General features: G+C 42.5%; 5 protein-coding genes across 12 annotated transcripts in view; 2 read left to right on the forward strand and 3 right to left on the reverse strand.

Moving 5' to 3' along the window:
- The window catches only part of Cycg (cyclin G), a 35859-nt gene extending 32710 nt beyond the window's left edge, over nucleotides 1-3149 (reverse strand). For all 3 annotated transcript variants that reach the window (XM_077426373.1, XM_077426374.1, XM_077426372.1), the window contains exon 1: nucleotides 2989-3149. The gene's annotated coding sequence lies outside the window, so the exon portion shown is untranslated. The remainder of the gene's footprint in view (nucleotides 1-2988) is intronic.
- Nucleotides 3150-3531: 382 nt separating this feature from the next.
- On the reverse strand, nucleotides 3532-6371 carry Ost48 (dolichyl-diphosphooligosaccharide--protein glycosyltransferase non-catalytic subunit Ost48). The gene is made up of 3 exons (XM_077426368.1): nucleotides 6184-6371; nucleotides 5011-5637; nucleotides 3532-4833 (listed from the first exon to the last, which is right to left on the reverse strand). Exons 1-3 carry the CDS (start codon nucleotides 6314-6316, stop codon nucleotides 4289-4291), a joined length of 1305 nt encoding a protein of 434 aa, XP_077282494.1. The 5' UTR covers nucleotides 6317-6371; the 3' UTR covers nucleotides 3532-4288.
- Nucleotides 6372-6676: 305 nt separating this feature from the next.
- Rrp5 (Ribosomal RNA Processing 5) lies at nucleotides 6677-12891 on the forward strand. Of its 2 annotated transcripts, none has more exons than XM_077426353.1 (6): nucleotides 6677-6834; nucleotides 7064-7129; nucleotides 7402-7963; nucleotides 8071-11289; nucleotides 11367-11532; nucleotides 11696-12891. In XM_077426353.1, the coding sequence occupies exons 2-6, from the start codon at nucleotides 7064-7066 to the stop codon at nucleotides 11850-11852; spliced, it is 4170 nt and encodes a 1389-aa protein (XP_077282479.1). In that variant the 5' UTR covers nucleotides 6677-6834; the 3' UTR covers nucleotides 11853-12891. The 2 variants fall into 2 exon arrangements, with proteins under 2 accessions (XP_077282479.1, XP_077282480.1); XM_077426354.1 differs by lacking the exon at nucleotides 6677-6834 and adding an exon at nucleotides 6908-6955.
- A 1239-nt stretch (nucleotides 12892-14130) lies between these two features.
- On the forward strand, nucleotides 14131-15770 carry LOC143908630 (ribonuclease H2 subunit A). The gene is made up of 2 exons (XM_077426375.1): nucleotides 14131-14365; nucleotides 14689-15770. The coding sequence occupies exons 1-2, from the start codon at nucleotides 14210-14212 to the stop codon at nucleotides 15538-15540; spliced, it is 1008 nt and encodes a 335-aa protein (XP_077282501.1). The 5' UTR covers nucleotides 14131-14209; the 3' UTR covers nucleotides 15541-15770.
- Nucleotides 15771-15777: 7 nt separating this feature from the next.
- The window catches only part of LOC143908635 (uncharacterized), a 189369-nt gene continuing 182204 nt past the window's right edge, over nucleotides 15778-22942 (reverse strand). For all 5 annotated transcript variants that reach the window (XM_077426384.1, XM_077426381.1, XM_077426382.1 and 2 more), the window contains 4 exons: nucleotides 22877-22942; nucleotides 21272-21417; nucleotides 18730-18991; nucleotides 15778-17541 (listed from right to left, as the gene is read on the reverse strand). The exon at nucleotides 22877-22942 is cut by the window's right edge and continues 70 nt beyond it. In XM_077426384.1, the coding sequence (XP_077282510.1) occupies nucleotides 17474-17541; nucleotides 18730-18991; nucleotides 21272-21417; nucleotides 22877-22942 (542 nt within the window). In that variant the 3' untranslated portion in view covers nucleotides 15778-17473. The remainder of the gene's footprint in view (nucleotides 17542-18729; nucleotides 18992-21271; nucleotides 21418-22876) is intronic.

Consider the following 22942-nt stretch of genomic DNA (forward strand, 5'->3'; position numbering starts at 1 on the left):
ACAAAGAAAAGGAAGAATGTCGACATCGTCAGATAGTCAGATGCATTTTCGATAAACGAAACAAATTGACGTTTCGTAAATAGCTACTTCAGACAGAAGATAAAAGTGTGTTTACGATTGTAAACAAGCCATCTCCCGAATCTGTTATTGCCGAAAAATCAAATGTCAAAGTCAAGTGTGCGAGAAATGTACGAGAAATCGGAATGATTTTCGATATAGATAATGACAAAAGTGAATATCCGAGTTGGAAGTTAAAGGCGAGTCACATCTCCAAATTAGGCGAAACCAATGACGTCAATCGGCAGTCTTGCACGATCTGACGTCACGCGGCGAAGATAAGCGCATCCTCTGTAGAAAAATTCTGTTCGTTGTTCTACAACCGAACTGTGGGCGTCGATTCTCGATCGTGGGTTGTTTTGTTTTCGCGAGAGATAAAAGTAAAATGGGAGATTAAAAGTGCAAGTAAACAAGAGCGAAATGTCCAAAACAAACATGAGACGTTTATAAAAGCTACCTGCCCAATGATATCACGATGCTCATGTGACTTTACACTTGATTAAATAAAAAAAAAAAAGAAAAAAAAAGAGAGAGAGAGAGAGAAAAAGAGAAAACAAAAAAGAGAAAACAAGCTAGAAATTTTGTTTCAAGCGATTTTACCGCTTGAATTAATCGTGATTAAGTTAATTGAAGTTCGATCGCTCAGACCACCTGTCGTTCAGTTCCACGCGTGGAACTTCGCTCGGGAAAAGATTTCTCTATCGTTCCGAACAAATACAGATCACCCGTCAAATATGTGACAAATTGGAGCCTCGTGATTGAGTTGAGAGAAGAGGGGAGCAAAGAGAAAGACAGAGAGCGCAGTGTTTAAAGCCCATATCTCTCTCTCTCTCTCTCTCTCTCTCTCTCTCTCTCTCTCTCTCTCTCTCTCTCTCCTCGCTCATCTCCTCTCGTGGTCTCTCCCTCCTCTGGAGCTCTTCTCGCTCTCTCCCCGGCCCTGTCGGTCCTACAATCTCGACGGTGCCGATCCTCGGACGGCATCTCTAAACGACGCCTCCGCGAATGCTACCCTCTCGTCACCTCATCTCAAAGTGCACTACTGCTCTCTCCTCACGTTCCCAAGAATACAGGGTGGTCTCTCCTCATCGAGGATCGTTCTTCAGAATCATTCACCAGAGCTTACACGATGACGAAAGAGAGATGCCGGGTTACGTAAAAATTTCATGGCTCTGCAAAAAAATTTTTTTCTAATACAGAATGCGTGCGATATCATATCTATTTTTATTACATGTCCATTATTAAATTAGAAAATTATTATACTCGATAAAATTTTTTTTCTGCTACATACCACTCGTCGAGTAATTTTTATTTCTATTGTCATAATGAATGCTGATTCTGCATTACTGTTAGTTTACCTAGATTTCATCAGATAATTGGAACGAGGTATTTTTACGTCGTGCGGAGGTTAAAAGTTACATCATCCGTTTACGTATACTGCGAGGGTTCAACGCACCCGCGCGGACCGACGTAAATGTTTATCGAATTTTCGGATGTTACACGTGTTACATGACGTAAATCCCACACTGCTGGCCGACTGCTGGCAACGAATGCTGTAAATTATACACGAATAAGTTATACGGTAACAATGAAAACGCTGATGATAAAATAATTAAAAATATGTACAGTGACATTCGAATAAGACGATTTTTATTTAATTTCCGCTCGATCGGAAACAAAGAATCTTGACCTTTTGCCGGGCCTGTTTCCAAGTGAATTCGATATGGTGTCTCGCGCGACAGGTATAGAATATAATTCTCCAAACATTCGAGACAGTGCTTAATTATAATCAGCGAACTACATTTTTGTGGAATCTCTACAAATACGTCCAAATAATATAGATCAATTAACAAAGAAATTAAATTTGTTTGGGGTCTTAAATTAAATCTGGAATCTCTAGAAATCTGTCCAAATAACATAAATCAATTAATAAAGATATTAAATTTGTTTAGAACCTTGAATTTAAAATGTCTAAAAATCTGTTCAAATAAATCAATTAACAAAGAAATTAAACTTAAATCTCTACAAATTTGTCGAAATAATATAAATCAATTAACAAAGAAATTAAATTTATTTAAAGTCTTTTAAATTAAATCTGGAATCCCTACAAATCCGTCCAAATAATATAAATTAATTAATAAAAAAATTTAATTTGTTTAGTCTTAAATTTGAAATCTCTACAAATCAAAAAATAACACATAAATAATTAAAGAAATTAAATTTTTTATACATTAAAGCAGCTGATCGAAATAAACTAAGGACGAAACAAGCGATTCGCGTTCGTCCGCGGGAAACGACACGGAGAACAAAGGGTTGAGGGTCGCTCGGTTCACGGGCAACCTAGGAGAATCTCGCTTCCTCGAGGTTTTCGTTGCGTCAGCGATGTATCAAGTTGTCAGAACGCTATACTGCCTATTTCGATTACAATTTTGTTGTTATTCTGGCCCCGTTTAGGAAATGGATGAAAAAGACGATACTCGCAACGGAGTTCGCGGCCGAGTACAATGACCCGTGCCTCACTTTCCTTACGAATCATAGGCTCAATCGATAGAACGGCCGAAGAAGCGTCATTCGAAATGGATTTCTCAGGTTTCTCAGACGTCGAATATCGGTGACTCTCGATGCTGTCGACAGACAGGGGGACTTGAACGAAACGGTTTTTCCACTTCTACGCGCGACACAAACGAAGATCGACCCGAAAACGACTTTAAATCGGAAATCTGTTCCTTTGTTTGTGTATCCGTCGCACTGAAAATTCACGCTCGATTAGGCGCACGTTTAGACGCGAGGAAATAAAAGGAGCGAGAATGAGCCAGCGATCACAACCTACCTACCGAAATGTCGAGGGATCAGTTTTTTTTCTTTTTATTAGTCATCGTTTTCGCGAAATGAAATAAATGCAAATGTGGAGTAGATTAGTGGTCGAATACTTACCCGGATGCGTCCGAAACGCCTCTACGTCGGCGAATCACCCAATTTTGGCCCGCGTCTTGTCACGGTCCAGAAGGATAAACAGAAACAGAACCAGGTAACTACTAACTACGTCAACTGACGGTTGGCTCGACGGTCCGACGACGAGCGCGATGGCCTTCTCCTTCACCCCCTCCCCATCAAGTCGTTTAATGCGTCGCCGTTTCAGCTGATCATCGCGGGCCAATCAGCGCGTTGGGGGAACCATCAGGCCGGGCTACTGTTGGTAAAGGAAGTGAACGTTGGTAGCACTTGAAAAATTACCGCATTTGAAATTATCTCGTAAAATTCCTTCCACAATTATATATGAACGAGGCTTACGACCTTGGCTGACGTTCACAATAAAATTCATTTAAATGTAACATATATCGGTCGCTCTAAAAGAAATGCCGCAACAATCAATTATTTAAGATCGGACGCTGATAAGGATAAAATTGATCGTTGAAAAAAACACGATCAAACAGTAAAAAATTGATTGGGTCAATGTCACTTTGTTTGTAGATGAAATTCTAATTATGCACAAAGTCTAGATATATTTCCAAATATATAAATTCGATGAAATTCTAATTATACACAAACCCTAGATTTCAAAATATATAAATTCGATAAAATTCTAATTATACACAAAGCCTAGATATATTTCAAAATATATAAATTCGATGAAATTCTATTCATATACGCGGAGCCTATATATATAAATTTCGAAATATATTAAAGATATACGTGAAGCACGGCTGCGATTCTCAAAGAAAAATTTACTCCCTACGGCTTGCAAGATTAAGTAATGGCGAATAATTTTTAGCATTTATTCGTCCCGATTGTTATAGCGATCTTTTAGTACAATCTTACATACAATCTATTGTAATAGTTTTATATACAGTGCTCTATTTCTCGAAGAAACGTGGGAACAAATGGAAACTGCGTGAAAAAAAAATTTCCTCTCGATTTTTTTTTTCTTTTGTGGAGAAACATTATAAAATCTTAAACATGTACGTACAGAAACGCGACTTTTTACGACGTAACGTCACGTTATCCATAGAGAGTGCCGCGTTTAATAAACAGCACCGGATACCCGGAAAATCGCACGCACCAAAAGGTGTAGAACGACATTAAATAAGTGGTATTAAAAGTTGAACTTTCTACCCTTATGAGTTCTTCTCTATAGTATCACACTTTCCGCGAAAACAAGAAAACGTGATACCGCAGCCTTCGCGAGAGGACGTCCAATCGGACGACGATAACATCCGCGAGCGCCGCTGGGACGTTATTCCGACTTCGGCTTCGCGTCCTCTTTGTAGTGCAGCAAGACGAAGGAGAACAGGAACACGCCGGCCATCATGGAGAACGCGCTTATGTAATACGGGAACGCGCTCGGTATGAAGCGTTCGTACTGCGTGTGCTGCAACGGGCGCACCGAGACCTGCGTGGTGCTGTAAAGATGCGTCAGTCCGATGCGCGTGTAGTCCACCTTGAACTGGTACACCCCGTACACGTCGGGGATCTTGAACCTGCCCTCGTAGCGGCCGTTCCCCACCGGTTTCATGGTCATCCGCACGAACGGGTCGATCCGCACAAACTCCAGCTGCAAATCGTTCGTCTCGTAGGGCACCCAATTGCCGTTCGACAGCCGCTCGACCTCGATCGAGTACACCACGTCGTCCATGATCGTATACGCGGCCGGCGGCTGGGTCTCGCCGACTCGATGGTGGTGAACGGACGACACGCGTATGACACCGTTCTCCTTGAACACCCACTGCGCAATCGCCTTGGCCACCACCTGATTGCCGGACTTCTCGTATCTCTTACCGCCTGCGAGCACAATCGAGCTTCCTTAAGTCTCACGTAGATCATTCCATATTGAGCAAAAATTATCAGATACTAATTTGTATATATATATATATATAGATAGATATTTCAAAAGATAAATAAATTAAAAAATCACTTTCTTCTCTTTTTCTCGCTAAAGAATTTAGTTATTTTTTTTACCTTGTCCTTTTTGAACTGGGCTGGTGAATGCCTCGTCGCTGAAGAAAAATAGCGAGCCCGAGAACAAAACTCGGGCATTATTTCTCGCCTGCAGAGCCGCTATCAGCAAGGTATTTTTGCCAACGCCGTGTGGATACTCCTTGACCGGTTGATCCGGATAATAGGTGTACGCCGAGGTAGATGCTGATAATAAACGTAAAATTAAAGGATTATCCGTGTCCGCGATCAGTCCGGTTCCCCGGTACAACAACGGTCGGATGTCCTTGCTTCCAACGATAACCGGAGCGTCTATCAGATTCGCTGGATCTGCTACTATAGTGGTATGCTGGCCGCCGTCGGAGACATCGTAGTTCATGTGATCGATCACCGTGGAGCTCTCCTCGTCTACCTCTAAGCCGCACTCCGAGGCCAATTCGTGCACGGCGTCGCCGGATTGCGAGGAGCCAGCGAGCAGAACGTTCCCACCGCCGTCTATAAACTCCGTTATCGCGTCCACGCTCAGAGCACCGCCGAACTCCTCCACCGTAGGTGCGAAGATTATCAGGTGTTTGTACAGATATTCGCCATATTTGGCGAGCTGCAAGGTTGGATCGTCGGCCGACTTGAAAGTCAAGGCATAACCGCTGTCTGTAACAATTTTAAAATATATTGTTTAATGTCATTGATTAAATCCCAATTGTTAAAAATGTAATAATTATATTAAAAAAAAAACGTACAAATAAAAAAGTCACATATCCGTAATTAGATATAACACTGTAAATGTCATATTATAAAAATAATTTTATACCGATTGCATTAAAATTGATAAGCGAATACTCGTATTATTCTTCGCTATTGATAGAATTAATGTTAAAATACTCAAATACGTATTTCATCTGGATAAAGAGCATAAAAAGATCTTCGAGAAGGTCTGAAAACGGATCAATATTTTACGTTTTGACGTGGCCTTCGTACATGGGCGAGAAAAGACGGAAACATATCGAATTTGGGCTATCAATTATCAATATCCACGCCCCCTCGGACGTGGATTGATATTCCGCAAGCGCGTCTAACGTCCACGACGACGTGTATAGCGTGTTAACGCACGCGAGAAACGCGGTGCCGAAGACAGCCGTCAGCAGCGGTCCGAACTGTCGGCGACGATCAGAGAGATAAAAGACGAGGCGCCAGTACCCTGCAACGTTTTGAAGAATATCGAATGGGTTTCCTTGATCGCGAGATTGTCCAGCAGGACGAGAATCGGCCCGCCGGCGTTCGAGCCGGCGAACACGAGGAACAGGCAGAATAACCTCCCCACGAGCCTCATCGCGCACCACTTGTGACTTGTGACGAAAAAGTCTGCCACGGGCCACGTCGAACGACGTCGACGTCGACTCGCCGAAATGACGCGTTCGCAAACGCGCAGGCCGCGGGCCTCCTAGAGGGACTCCATGGCCGGCTAGCTCTCTTCCCCCGAATGTGCTTTGGGACGCGCGGAATATTACGGACTTTGTCCATTTCTACTAATGCAGATTTTACTTTAATTAATGCAACTTAATTTACTTTTTAGCTTTTTCTAATTTTAAAAAGGTAAGTAGAAATGGTCATAGGAATTGTGAGAAAATTTTTAGAAGAAAATATAAAAAGTAAATCCAACCGCGACATATCCAATTGGAGTATTCGTTTCCTAGGGACGAAAACGTCGCAGAATCTTTGTAATGATTCGCATCTGGCAGTTCATTGCAGTTCATTGTTGAAAAATGCTAGGTTACGCACGTGTTTATCGTTTTTCCGCGTGGAGCACCGATAAAATTTTCCTACCGGAATAATTTATTTTGAGTTAAGGTAATTTATATAAATAAAGACTTTGCGTGTACACGATTATAATGGCAATAAAATCATTGAAAGAGGAAAAAAAGAACCTCTAACCTAGCGCAGCAACAGAAAACCGACATTTAACCTAAAAGTACTTGTTATGTTATAAGAGTTATATTATAGATATTAAATAATTGTAATTCCGATAACGAGATTCCTTTGATTAATTTTAGATAATAATTATTTGACGTATTTTTAGATGACGCTGGAAAGTTTTCCCCGAGGAGGGAAGAAACCTCCTGGAATCAAGAGGCTTACAGATGCGGTAAATATATAATTTTATTTTTTTTTATTTTTGAGTTAATTTGATTTCTTTTTTAAGCTTATTTTAATTTATATATTTTAAAGAAGATTTATATATATATATAGGGAAAAAGTGTAACATCTTGTTATAGTAATCCATATTATTAAATCAATATGTGTATCTGGATATATAGGTATATAAAATTTTGTGTTAAATATCGATATTTTATTGACATAAATTGTTACATAAAAATCAGCTACATGACACAAATGACGATAATACTTTTGTCCTAGCCGTTTGAGGAGAAGCTTAAATCCAAGAGGCATAAAACGCAGACGAAGAAAAGAAAAGATAACGCAATTGTAGAAGAAACAAATCTCATTCCCACCACTGCGGACCGACTATGTCGAACGATTCCACGCGAAGGACTGATTCTCCTTGGACGGGTTTTTGAAGTGTCGGAGTACCACTTGCTGGTGTCTCTACCGGGTGGATTTGTAGGACAGGTGCAAGCTACAGATCTCAGCCAATCGTACACAAATCTGTTGCAAGATATAATCGACGCAAAGGCCGTCCAGTCGAATGACTTCAAGCCCCTACCAGATTTGTTTAAACCTGGCGATTACGTAACGTGTTGCGTCAAAAGTATAAATAACGAAAGCAAATGGTCCTGCAGTTTATCTATGGAGCCGCAGTTAATAAATCAAAATGTTCATACCAGTTATCTTGCGAAAGATACAAAGGTGGTTTGCGCTGTCAAGAGCGTAGAGGATCATGGCTATATAGTTGACACAGGCATAGCCAATGTTAGGGCATTTGTCGCTACTGAGGACATTGAGAAGGGAAAGCAATATTGTAAGTATAACTACAACTAATTCTCCGCATAATGTAATAATGTCGTTGCGTTCATTACAAAGTAATATTCATTACAAAATAATTTGTTAATATCATAAATTTTGTAGTTCCAGGCAGTCAACTCTTGTGCGCTGTCAAGGAAATAAAAACGGTAGATAACACGTCTGTCATCAAATTGTCGACTAAAAGGAAAAAGATCGACGGGGTTAACGCACATGACGTAGTGTCTTTGAACGTTTTAGTGCCGGGAACAAAATTGCCGCTTTATGTAACAAAGGTGCTTTCCAATGGTCTGCAAGTTACGTTTGGGAAGGATAATGTTGGATTTATAAATCAAATTTATTTAAACAACCCTTTATCTACGTATGCAGATAATACGGAAGTGACCGGTACATTATTGTACATATTGCCAACGGTGAAATTAGCGTACTTTAGTCTGTTGGCCGACACGTCGGAAAAGGAGATGTTGCGCATAGGCGATATTGTAGAGAGAGCTAAAGTTCTCTACAGAGAATCCAGTGGGCTAATTCTCAAGTTATCTAAATCTGGGCTACGCGGATATATCTCTTTTCGAAGAACGAACGTCCCGTTTGCCAAGATTCCGACCGAATTCAAAGAAGGTTCCACACATAAATGCAGAATTCTCGCGTACAACTGGCTGGAGCACTTTTATGTCTGTACAATGGAGGAAGAAATTTTGAGGCAGAAATATTTCTCAGCTTTTGATCTTAATATTGGCGACGTTCTCACCGTGACCATCCATGTCGAACCATCTAATTCCGTCATACATGCACAAGTCGGCAGGATTTGGGGAATTGTCCCGATTGAACACGTATCCGATAGCGGGTTAAGCGCTGTGCACAAATTGAAAACCGGGGACAGCGTCGAGGCGAGAGTCCTGGATAAAGTTGATAATGACAATAAACGAGTGAAATTCACGCTGAAGCAGTCGCTAATAAAGAGTAGGTTGCCGGTTTTACATCGTTTTGAGGATGCCAAATGCGGAAAAAAATATCACGGTACGGTCAGCATGATAGATAAGAACGGCTTACTGGTGAGATTCTACGGAAAGGTAAAAGGATGGGTTCCACGCAGTACGTTGGATAGAGATACGCGTGATATGAATTGGAATTATTCCGTTGGCCAGACAGTTACGGTGTCCATTGAATCGGTGGAGAAGGACAACGGTAGAATGAAATTGAGAATCGTTTCCGAGGAAGAGAAGCAATCCGTTAGCTTCTCGATCGGAGAGACGGTCGAAGGGACCGTGACGGAATCGTCCATAAAAGGAATATATTTGATGATACGGAAAGAAGATGACGAAAACGTTGTGACGGGCTTCTTACCAGCGGGCCACATGGCTCCGTGCGTCGAAGTCGGCAGCTTGCTTGCGTCGAGATGCGCTCCCGGGGACGTGATCTCGGCTCTCGTGTTCGCCACAAAGCCGGCCGTAATATTGTCGCGCACTTTCGTGACCCAGGAGAAATACAGGAGCTTCGACTCGTTGAAAATAGGCGATTGCGTTCCGTGCACGGTGCGATACATATTGCAGGACGGCGTGAGAGTTGTCTTGCCGATCGAAAATTACTCCAAGCTCGGATTTGTGTCGTACAAAAACGTCAGTAATTTCGAGGAATTGTACACGAATCAGATATTATTCGTTAAAATCACAGCAATCAACAAGCGAGAGAAAGAGCTCACTTTGACAATGTCGTTGAAAGACGTGTGGGAGAGTCCGTCTGAGTACGAGGTCAAGATGATGTCGGCGGTGGATATCTTGAGTTTGTACCTCAGCAAACTGTCGGAGCTGGCGAGGACCGCGTACTACGAGAGCAGGCCGATTTCGTCGGCGACTCTGGGTCAAAAAGTTACCGGCACCGTCAACAAGATAACCGAGCACGGTTTGGTGCTGCAGTTGAATGATCAGTTGATGGCTACCGTGCGCAAGGATCATTGTTTCGGCAATCCTCAAGTAGGGGACCAAGTGTTCGGTACGATCCTGTGGAAGAATTACGTCCACGAGCTCGCCGACGTGTCGTTGCTACCGAGAATAATAAACGGCATCAGCTCGAAGCAAAGGATGCTGCCAGAATTACCCACTGGGGTCACGTTAAAAGCAGAGATCCTGATGATCACCAAGTGGTTCATACTCGTCGTCGTGAAACGTAACGGCGCGGGATATCTGGCGGCACTGCCCGTCCGCCGACACGCGAACGACAATTCTCCCGATCTGACGCCTTACAGGGTCCACGCCAAGATTCGACTGTACGTTATAATGAAAGGGAGCGAGTCTGATATCGTCCCGATTTGCATGCTAAAGTCCGCATTCGAAACTCCAAAGAACACGATTACAGCGGGGCAATCTACTAGCAAGAAGGAACAATTGAAGAGGAAGGTGGTGTCTGCGCCACACGATGTAGATCTTACAAATCCGTCAAAAAAAGCGCCGAAGGAAGTCCCGAAGGGAGCGCCGCAGAAAACCCCGAAGAAATCGTTGAAGAAAAAAAATGAGAAGAAAGATGAAATTGAAGTCAACAAGGAGGAGATCAGAATAAAAGACATAGATGAGAATTCTGAATCGGCTGAAGATTCTGTCGACGAAGATGAAACGGAGGAGACTAAATCATCGGGAAGATTGCGCGTTCCGGAGTGCGGATTTTCTTGGGACGACAAGGCAAAATCAGCCGCTTCTGCCGGCGCCGAGACGTCCAGCGACGACGAGGAGGAGCCCGAAGAGGAGCCTAAACGGAAGAAGAAAAAGAAGCTGAGCGCGGCTGAGCGGCGGGAACAGGAACGGCAGAAGGAGCGCGAGATTCGCCAGCGGGAGGAAGCTCTGGCGAGCAATCGGGCACCCAGCTCCGTCGATCAGTTCGATAAATTGGTTTTGTCGAGCCCCGACAGCTCGTTAGTGTGGCTACAGTACATGGCGTATCATCTGCAAGCGACGGAGATCGACAAGGCGAGGGCGGTCGCGAGACGTGCCATCAAAACGATCAATTTCAGGGAGGAGAACGAACGGTTGAACGTGTGGAACGCGTGGCTGAATCTGGAGTCCAGATACGGCACCGCCGAGTCCCTGAACGACGTGTTCCAGGAGGCTGTGAAGACGAACGACGCGTACAAAGTGTACATGCACATGCTGACCGTACACGCGGACGCCGGTAGGAAGGCCGAGCTTGAGAAATTGATCAGTACCGTGATCGGCAAGTTCAGGCAAGATCCTCAGACGTGGATAGATTGCGGCGGTGCGTTGCTGAAAATTGGCACGAAAGAAAAGTCGCGGCAGATTATGCAACGGGCGTTACAATCTTTGCCCGTATCTCAGCGTAAGTACACAAGTCGCTTCCTCTTATTTTAGTATGATAATCTTATGTGTTTAAAATTGTGTGACGCGCGTTTGCAGACGTAAACTTGCTGGTGCGATTTGCGAATTTGGAGAACAAGCTGGGAGACAAGGAACGAGCGCAAACGTTATTCGAGAACATCCTGAGCTCTTATCCTAAACGTGTCGACGTGTGGTCGTGTTACGTCGATTGCCTGATCAAGTCCGAGAACATCGATCTAGCCAGGTACGTAGATTCTACGGTTTTACTACAAGTAACAGCGTGCAATAATAAATATACATTATTAGGACGTATCTGATTCAGGTCCGATTTCTTAGTTATTTAATAACTAAGTATAATTAACTATAGGTGTATGATTACTGAATAAAATTTCCTCTTGCGTTTGCAGGAAGGTGTTGGAACGGGCATGCGTCCAAACGCTTCCGCCGAGAAAGATGAAAACTCTCTTCACGAAATTTATAAATTTCGAGGAAAAGTACGGTACGTCCGAGGCCGTAGCTCGCGTGCGGCAGATGGCTGCGGATTACGTGGAGAAACATACATAATGTTTTTATATTATAAAAAATGTTATCAATTTGATGCATACAGCGAGTAGGAAATTTCTCTATTATGTTATTATATTCCAACAGAATTCAGTATATCAAAATATTCTTCTTTTTTTTTCTTCCTCTTCATGAATTTCCGACTCGAAATTTCATCCCCAGATTCAAAGGAGTAATTTATTTCATAATCGCGCAAGAAGTATTTAAAATGTAGACGCCATGAGGAACATCATATCGTCTCGTCCTTTAAACAAGATACACGATTGGTCGTTCTCTTTACATTGACAATGTTCAACAGAAAAAATAATTTGATAAGCGCTTCTTTTTATTACGATTGGTTTCTACACTTATTGTTGGATTTAACGTGGAACTAAACGCAAGAACCCCCCAATTCATATTAAAGAATCACTAAGCGCTCACTGAGCTGTTTTTTCCGCTGAATGCATCCATTGGATTCACAGTCATGCACTTACAGCGATCGATGCTTGAAGTTTTTTTTACTGGACCGACCAATCGGAAGGCCCTGTATTGAATTGGCGACGTGGACGATTGGTTGCCACTCCTGGCAATCTTATGAGAAATAAGTTCGCATAATTTAAAATTTAGATGATTTGCTTATAACTTATTAAAATTTTTCGATTTATTATTCTTTCTTTGAATCTTGAATACAGCAGACACATTTTACAAGATATAATGTAAGCGTATAATTTAAAAAGAGATATGTACATATTTATTTTTATTATACAAGTATAAATATTGTTTATAATGTTTAGTTCGACTCTATAAAATTTCAATTATCATATCAGCTTCTTAATCGTTAATTAATATATTGATTTTTCGGATATTCGAGCATTTTGTATCGCAGTTAATAGATCAGGAAAGCTTTTATCAGAAATCTTCGGCATATTATACATTGTTTGCACATTAATTTAAGATTCTTTGTATCATATTTTTCAGCTAATGCAAACAATTAATGTAACACTACTACATTTATTTCTATTAGTGTAGATGTACCACCAATTATTATTAAAGTAAATACTAATTCGTCCAAAACATCATGTTTTATATCAGTTACTTCTATCTCATGGTTCCTATTATTTTGTTTACAAAAATATTCAAAGTATTTACTTTGCGAACATAACAAAGCTTTATGTATAAAAATACACTTATCGTCTATTAGAAATTTAATATGTTCATAAGATTTTTTATCTATATTTATCAATTCCTTCAATGTGTGTGTATAGGAAACACATTTACTAAATGCATCAACGTACAGAGTGAACTCAAAACACATTGTAAGTGTATTATTGAAGATATATATGAACGGTTCTTTTTCGTTTTTAAGTTTTGATATAGATAAAACACATATTCTTCTGCGAGCACCTGTAGAAAAAGTATTCAATGTTTCTGTCACCAGTACTTTACCAGTAGCAGTCTTTATAAAGATCGAAGAAGCTTCAATTAAATTTCTTCCTAGATCACGGACATAAAATTCTAGTAAACCCTCTTCATCTCTAACGCACATATCAATACATAACAACAGTTTGAAATTATGTCGGCAACTAATTTGGGACAATTTTTCAGAACATGCCAGAAGTTGCTATATAATAGCCCATTGTATGGTTGATTTTTTTCATCTTTACTCGCGTTCGACAATGGCAAATGGTATCTTCAATCACGCTCATTATGGGTGTCTTTTTTATTGTCAGTCCTGCGTGCAATCGATCAAAAATTTATCGTTACAAATTGAATACATATCGTGAAATGTATATTAATCAAATTTTCATATATCGGATAGCTTATATGTAAGTACAGTAAATGTTTTATGAAAGTCTATTCATCCTGTAAATACTTAAAATTTAATGATAAAAATGAATGAAGGTATTTGCCAAAAGTTGAAATCTCGGTCCTGCTCGGCTTCGCCTCGGAGCATCATGACGCGCAGGGCCGAAAATTCAACTTTCGGCCCTTGTAGTGTAATATACTATTAATATAAATAGTACAATATATCATTTTTAATATTTTTATACATATTGGCAGTGATTAAAAGCTATTTTTGGCTATAAAATTTTGAAAAGCAACAATCGAACACAGACTTACATAGAGGTATTCTGGATAGAAATCTGTGATGTCTGTCTGTCTGTGTGTGTGTGTGTGTGTGTGTGCGTGTGTGTGTGTGTGTGTGTGTGTGTGTGTGTGTGTGTGTGTGTGTGTGTGTGTGTGTGTGTGTGTGTGTGTGTGTGTGTGTGTGTGTGGTGTGTGGTGTGTGTGTGAAAAAAGACTTGAGGTTATGTTTAGTTAGGTTAGGTTAGGTTGATTTGTTACGATCGAGCTTTTACGCCGGTATAAAACTGTAAAAAATGGACGAAGAAAATGAAAATCCGATAAAAAATGGCAATCGAGAGGAGAAGAAGGATTTGTGCAACGAGGCAATCAATGGCATCGTCCGCAGAGAGGATTTACATCCCTTTTTCGAACGTAGTGACCACAGCGTCAACAAGGTTCACTTTTCGGCGGTAAATACTTTTGTGCAATATTTTCGTACGAATAAAATGAAAGAAAAGAGAACTGACAGCCCCGGACATGTTCTCGAATATAAACGTTGATGTGTTCTGCATATTTTTATAACTGCGACAAATAATTGTACATTTGCCACGTTTTTGTTGCAATTTAAATATTTTTTGTGCACAATCTCGCATATTTTTACACGTAGAATATTTTCCTAGTGATAATTCGTATATCTTTTGCGAGAATTAATTATCAGAGTAGGAGCAAATATTAAAATAAGAGAGACGCAAGGCCCTAATCGCATTGCTGTTGGCTTATCCATGCGAAACAGGTGCCCCAAATCTGCAGGGACGAGCCATGCCAGCTCGGAGTCGACGAGGCGGGCCGCGGCCCGGTCTTGGGCCCGATGGTATACGGAATCTCGTACTCCCCGTTGTCCCAGAAGCAGCTGCTGGTCGATCTGGGCTGCGCCGATTCCAAGAGCCTGACGGAGAAGAAACGCGACGAGATATTCGACGATATCTGCAAGCACGGGGACAGCATCGGCTGGGCGATCGACGTGATATCGCCCAACGTTATCGCCAACAGCATGTACCGTCGCACCAAGGTCTCGCTCAACGAGGTCTCCATGATGTCGGCTACGAATCTGATCCGGGGAGCGATCGAGGCGGGGGTGAACGTCGCCGAGATCTACGTCGATACCGTCGGCAAGCCCGAGTCTTACCAGGCGCGGCTGGAAGGCGTGTTTCCCGGCGTCAAGATAGTCGTGGCGAAGAAGGCCGACGCGACCTATCCGATCGTCAGCGCGGCCAGCATATGCGCCAAGGTGTCGCGCGATCACGCGATACGCGCGTGGCGGTTTCGCGAGGGCGAGGGCATCGCGGCGGAGTACGGCAGCGGCTACCCCACCGATCCGGCGACGAAAAATTGGCTGTCCGCGAACGTGGACCAGGTGTTCGGCTTCCCGCAGCTCGTCCGCTTCAGCTGGTCCACCGCCGCTCAGATTCTCGAGTCGAAAGCGTTCACGGTAGAGTGGGAAGAAACGGAGGAGACGGAGACCTCCAACGAGCAGAAGATTCTCAAGTTTTTCGCCAAGTCCCCGGCTAAGTCGTCGTCGAACGTTCACGCGAAAAAACATCCATTCTTCACGGAACGCTGCCTGTTCAACGCGACTGTCTTATGATATTTGCTTTATGCTGATTCCGTCCCTTCCCGTTGCGGTCGTACAACGGGATTTTAAAGATTCTTAACTTAAGATATATATATTAATAGGAATTATTATTATATACTTAGCTTGTAATATATTCAGCAACAGTTTTTATAATTAATCGGGACATGTACGAGAAATTCGAAATAAGAGCCGATTAAACGAACGTTTCGTATCGAAGATGCATAATAAAATGTTCAACATCACTCTCGATTGACTTTCATTACGGTTTTATTAGATCGATGTACAACACATGTCTGGAGAGATTTACGTGATATACTAAAGAAAATATTTCTGCGGATTAGAGTTTAACGATTATCCTTTTTCGTAACTTCCGTATTACCAGCGTTTTACCTTGGAACGTTAAATTAAAGACAAGTAATATCGTCCGGCTTACAATTTTATACGTAATATATATGTATATATGTACATATGTACAGAGAGCGTGTGTCCTTACAGACTATACCATAGATAAAAGAGCGTGGCAAGTTTTTTTTTTATTTACGAAAAACCTTCTCTACACACCGTGCCACCGTGATTAATTAACAATTAGGAATGCTTAGCGTGAAAAACTTCGAAAAATCTTTGGTAAACGCACGCTACACAGTCACACACACGTCGTACAATTATTCCTAGGATATTATCTCGTTAACGTACGATTAATAGCGGACTAGATCGTTAAAGGGCATAATACGGTACGGTGACGAACAGAAACGACGATTTGTTTTGTTTGCGTTGCGTCGACTGCCTGGGTTGTATGTACTAGATTCTCGAATCGTGTTTATTTTATTGATTTACAGAGGTGCGCGCACACACACGGCGGCGTCACTTATAAGTACAGCATCGCCGTGCGTCGCCCTCGTTTTCTTAACTAAATATCTGCCGTCCGAGGCGAATCGAGGGTGCGCACTTGCGCAGTGTACCGACTAATTTCATTGAGAATGAAGCGACATTTCCGGATATTTTTAAATAGCGAAATTTCTCATTAACGATCACTCGACGAACACCTGAAAGAATAACGATCGAGAGGATATTTTAAATATTCGCAAGCCGCGCACGCCGATGCCGAATTCGGGAATTTGCGGGGGGAAATTTCCTCCGTTTACACAGCTAAATCATTGATGTTATATTGTCTTGAAACTCAGTAAAGCGCGCTTGCATTCTATAGCGTTTCCAGACGCGGCACGGTTAATGAAAATTCAATAAAACGCGCGGACCCGCGCCACGGGTTTGAGAACGGGGACAGGATACGCGCTAGCCGCACACAGGCGGAATATTCACGAGAGACGAGGTGTATGTGTAACCCGGAGAGATCGCTTTATGCACTTTACGCATGAGTCGCCGCGAGCAATGTAAAAAAGTCGCGGCTCCGAATTTTCACCGATAAACGACAGATATCGGTGTTGGCCAGGGCAATCCCCCCCCCCCTGACGAATAGATATTACAAACAACGGAGTTGCGAACGGAACAACGGAGAGTCCGTCGTGTCTTTCGCGCACTGTAGACGTGAGACGTAGGTAATTCGTGTAACGTGAAAATCGAACGACCGAGTCGCCGCAAAATTTCCCGATAATTCTTTTATCGCCCCTGGAGAGAGAGAGAAAGAGAGAGAGAGAGAGAGAGAGAGAGAGAGAGAGAGAGAGAGAAGAGAAAGAACCCATCTCGTTCGTTTACAACGAAAACTCCCTCTGAACGTTCGAGTATAAAGTCGTAACGTAGTTTCGATAGCGTGTCGTCTGCCTACGATTATTACGTGGTTTCTAACTCCACTAATTGCAATTATAAAAAATATAAACAACACGGGTAATTTTATATTACGTAATCATATCGCATTACGGGGGGGAGGGGCAGGGTTGGCGTTCCACAGGCCTGGGGGATGAGCACGAAGGGCGAGTGGTATCCTCGTTCCTTACCGCAGCATCAGGAGTCCCATGATCACCAGCACCACGCACGGCCCTAACGCTATGCTTCCGCTCGCTGGAAAAGAAAGAAAAAGAGAGAGGATAACGTCGCGTTTCCCGAAGGCGCGGGGACATTTCATCTTAAAAATTACGGAAAAATTCAAAGTTTCGACCTTCGAAGTTGAAGCTCGCGCGGCCAAGTGAATTTGGATAAAACGAATTTTGCGCTTAAGCGAATGCTGTAAAAGAAAAGTGGCCGAATTAAAAAGGCGCGGTGACGCAGAATCCACGTGTCCGCGCGAAATTGGATTCTTAATCTTTCAAATCGCTCTTCGCGCGCGAGTCCCTCCTCGTGATTCGGCACATGTTAACGAAATTCCCTTCCTTATTCCCTCGGAGCTGTCCCCCGAAGCGGGGTTTTGCGCGAAACGAGTTACGTGTTTACCCTTTGGCTTGCGCGATAGAACTAAAACAGCGTATCGGGGGAGAAACGACGTTGAGTTGCTAATAAACTATCCGCGCGTCAGGTCGGGCCTCGAGTTGCGAGATGTTAACACCGAAAGGGCTGGGATCCATTATTTCGGTAGCTATAAGCCCTCCTCACGCGCCCGCAAAGCCTATATAGTTTTTGCGGACGTGTAATCAATATTGACGACATGAACTTGTGAAAAACGTCGGTTTCCTTTTTATTTTTCACGGAGGCCCGAAAAGCGATTCTTACCCTCCTTTACGCGCGGGATAGGTAGTTAAATGGCTCTTCAAGACGGACCCTCGTTTTCAATCCTGATATCAAAGTAAATAAAACGTCACTTGCGGAAAGTTAATATTTTGATATTATTTTAAAAACGTCGCTTTAAACAAATTAATATTTAAACAAACATTTAATTAAAACTCGAATAGTATACGGGGAGGTAAAAAATTTGCGTCGTTTAATTTTATTTATCAAGCTTTGACCCGCAATTTCTCGTTTATTCTCGTATCACGTTTCACGTTAAAATATTGTTAAGGGACATTTAAATGCAAATTAGGTTTATATCTCGAATAATTGAGCTTCAATTTAAAGGGGAAAGAATTTTCCCTTTTAAAATTTTCGATCCATCTCTCTCTTCTACGGAGGGTTAACAAGGGCAGCTAAATTAAAAGACGCGACAAAGAAATCCCGGTGTTCGTGCGGCGGAACAGACATTTCGCCCTTGTCGCTACGTCATCTCCCCCCTCTAGTCAAGGGCCGGCCGGGCGGCCGGGGAGAGATTTCTTTTTTTACCTAGGATATGCTCGGCGTGCGTGTGCCCTTGCGCCCTTGTCTCCCTGCTCTCCATTACCGGTATCTTCAGAGGCCTCTCACCCTCTATGCTGAGCTCATTCGATTTCCAATACACGGTATATATCCTCGCCAGGCATTTGATCTTCAAGTCTCCCTTCTTGAAGTGCTTCGAGCGCAGACGGAACTCTAGACCGAGTGTGGAGGTTTCCAGATCGTTCCGGTCCACGACGACGGGGTGGAGCTTCAAGAACTGCTGCTCGACCTAATCGAAGTGAAGAAGCGGGACTGTATATTCTCTCTCTCTCTCTCTCTTTCGACTCTGAACAATGATGACGGTGATGACGGCACGGACGTTCCCTTCGACGTAACGCCCGCGCCGCCGTCAGTAATATTTGCGCGCGCGCGTAATAGTCATCGTTATTTAAATCTCTTGCGGTAAATTAACGACGTGCCTCTAAAATTTTCACATCTATCTTTTCTGGAAGAATATCGACGTCGCAGGTATCCTTTCTTATTTCTAAACAGGAATTTTAAACAAAAAGACGAGTGAAACTTAGTGGAGCAGTTCACTCAGTTGGAAAGTTAAATCGGGACAAAATAATGGTCTATTCAATAACCAAAGAAGAAATGAGCGCTGTTGAATTTCTAGATACACGAGATTATCTTGAAAAACAATTTTAATGTGTTCTTAAGACAGATATTATTTTCCTTTTTCTTCAAAAAAATAAAATGTAATAACGTCGTCGGTGCTTATCATCGCAAATTAAATACACTGCATTATCTGTCTAATCTACTTCGTTCCAGGAAAATTGACTCTTGACCTGCGAGTTCCCTGAGAGGCACTATATAAACTTTTAATATCGTTCAGCAGAAGATTGTTATCTCTCTCATTAAATTTTGTTGCAACTTCTGTGACAAAAATTAAGAAGCGCCCTAACATACAAACGCTAATTCTCATCACGATAATGGAATTTATTCAACGTTTCCCCACGTTGGACAGCGAATTTCACCTTTTTCACAATTTCGGACGATAAAGATCGGACGATAAACACCGGGCAATAAGGATTATCCCCGAATTATCTAAGATTATCGATTCGAGTACCGATTAAACGTAACCCCAATTTTAATAAGCCGCGAAGTAATGCGAACGCTGCAAAGGCTAATCAGGCAATTTTGAGTGCGCGCGAGCGTCCGCTCGCAACACCCGAAGATTAATTACCCAAGATCCAATTATTTGTTCGCGTGTGAAAAATGAGAAAGTGCGCGCGCGCCATAGAATGCACTTTGCAAAATTAATCCTCGAGCTTTGTTAGCGCGTAATCGCGGATCAACAAGACATTAACGGTCACGTCGGTGGTCGCTGCAGAGGTGCGTTATTTTTGCGAAAGAACGAAAATCGCCGCGAAGGGCGAAGAAACTTTTCACAACGCTCAAAAGAGGGGAAAGAGGGAAGGGAAGAGAAGGAGAGAGAGAGAGATAGGAAACTGTTATGACTTTTCCTCGTCGTGTAGTTATATCAAAGTGCCTTTTACGGACGTAATCTTGTGGCACGTGTATCACGATGTCGGTAAAACATGATGTATCACGAGAAAAAAGTCCTTATTAAGATAGACGTGAAGATTTAACTTTGACACTTGTAGGAACATCTGACGAATATTTTAGCAGCAGAATCCTCGATCCGTGAGAAGTGAAGTGGATTTCGCTTCAGTCAAACATTAATTTAAAACTTAATTATACTAATACACACATATAAAAGATTTTATATATAAATATATATGACGGTGGGAATAAAAAAATAATGGAATATTGAATATTCCAATTGAAGGATATAACAGGAGAAAAAGATCAAAGTCCACTTTTTGTCGAAATTGATCCGATCACGTCATCTTATGGCATTTTTAAAGGACCTTCATAATTCTTATCTGTTTTGATCAAGAACAGTTACAATTTATTGGAAACAAAGCCGAAAGATGTAAGCTGGGGAAAAACCATCAGAGTCCAACATACGATATAAACGCTAAATAAACACTATACCGATATTCACTGTCAGTACATTTTACAACAACTTCCTAAGATATCTGATGTCTTGAAACTTAAAATTGCGTTTTTCTCGAAATTACTCCCGCATGGACATTGATCGTTTTTCCCCTGTACCCTTCAACTATTATCTCGGAAAAAAATCGAGATAATAATTGAGCTCTTTTTCTTCCTCGGAAAATTGAGAAACAATTGAAATTAGATATGCAACGCATAGAAATACGTTCCTATTAGTAACGATACAACTAGTTCGAATATTCGCAGATAAGGCCTCTTCCTGCAGCTCTTGCTCAACTGCATCGTGCGTGCGAACGCGCGCGAATCCCTAGACTACTCTAGACGGATTTGTCGGGATCGTGACTTATCTCGGACGTCGGACGACGTCGCCGCGAAACTTTTACGCTTCCGACAGCCTGAGAAGACATTCACGGTTGCGGTACGCAAGCAGAGAGGGGGGAGAGAGAGAGAGAGAGGAAGAGAGACACTTTGCGTCTCGAGCACTCACGGGGTCGCCGTTGATGAACCAGCTGAGCGTGGCATGTGGCTTCGACTTCGCCGAAGTGCAATTGAACCGCACGACGTCGCCGACTTGATAACGATGTTTCCCCGTAACGGGTCGGCCCGTGATAACGGGCTCGTCCTCCGGCAAGGCTGGAAAATATGTAGATGCACGTAAAATAATCTGCTGTGACAAAAAGGACGTGATGCTCTTCGATTAGACCCGAGCGACGGGGGCTTTTAACTTGCGCGCGCGCGCCCGCTCGAATATTTTAACGCAATACCGCTCGAACCGTAATTTTGTTGCGGCGAGCTTAATTTGTTTACGCTTACCGGCGCGGAAATTTTAATGGAGTAACACTTCGTCGTAATCATTGCACTCGATATAACGCATTTAACTTTATATACACTATATATATATATATATATATATATATATATATATATAGGTATATGTATATGAACGTGCGCGGGGAAATGACCGGTTGGCTGGGGCAAAAAACTCTAGCGATCGAGATCTTGTCCCCCACGGCAAAGAGAATAAATAATCGAATCCGTTCTGTGGATTAAAAAGATTGGATGGAAAATCAGTGGCGGATTCTTATTTAGACTTTAAACGGCTTTGGAGGTTCGAGGTTCCGCATAGTTACTGTGGCAAAATCCATCCCACAGTCGATTTTTCTCGTGCGCCGCGATATTATTAATCAAGACTTCAATTTGTGAAGAATGTTGCGCGAGAGCGGTTGGTAATACTCGAGCTCGGAGTGATTGAAAATGAAAGGGCACGGGCGGATTTTACATCAATAAATTTAATTCAGTTCGTGGGAAAATTGCGATAAATAATCGAGCGAATATCGGTTTCGAGTTTGTCGATGAAGGGAAACGCTTCCGCTGCTAGGTGCGCGCGCGCGCGACGATAATAAGACAAGATTAACGAAAAACGCTTCGTTAATTCGAGCGAGAGTTATGGTCGAAAGTCCACAGACGCATTACCGCCGCGGGATAAATCGTCAGTGATTCGTCACCGATCGTAGGTCGATATTTTTAAGGAGGTCGTTCCAGATAACGTTCCCTCTCACAGATCAAAGCCGACGCGACGTTAATTAACTCCTCGCGTTAAGTGGCTTATGAAATCTTCAAAGCCACAAAAGCTAAAATTCCTAATCCCGCGGCGGGAAAATCCTCTCTACTGCTGCTTCTTCTTCTTGAACGGCGCGAAACCGAAATCCCTTCGTTAAATGGCACGTATAAATCTTTGTCTCGGAATTAAACCGCTTCAAGTCATATCTCACACCGGACCGTGATGAATCTCCTTTTTTTCGCGATTTGATTTTAATTCGAACGCGAATAAAATCACGATTAGTCGACGCAATTTCCTTTTTTTATTTTCGCCTTCTTTTTGTCGCTCGGCGCGCGATAACAACAGCATTTGCTCGCGGATAACGAGAATCGAGGCGAGGAAGAAGACGTCTCTCGCGGGGGATAAGACGCGAGGCAATATATCCCCCAAGTTTGCGGAGGCCCGGATCGCCGTTATTGCGCGCGATTTTTTCGAACGATAAAACTCTTCTCTTAATTAATACGAGTCCACTCGCCGTCGCTGCTTACTTACCGATTACCATCATATCCGAATGATCGGAGACGGTCTGGAAGGACGGCGCCTCCGCCGAAACCTCGC

The sequence above is a fragment of the Temnothorax americanus genome, unplaced genomic scaffold (genome assembly GCF_048541705.1).
Source record: "Temnothorax americanus isolate GAGA-0224 unplaced genomic scaffold, ASM4854170v1 Scaffold11, whole genome shotgun sequence".
NCBI classification, from domain to species: domain Eukaryota; kingdom Metazoa; phylum Arthropoda; class Insecta; order Hymenoptera; family Formicidae; genus Temnothorax; species Temnothorax americanus.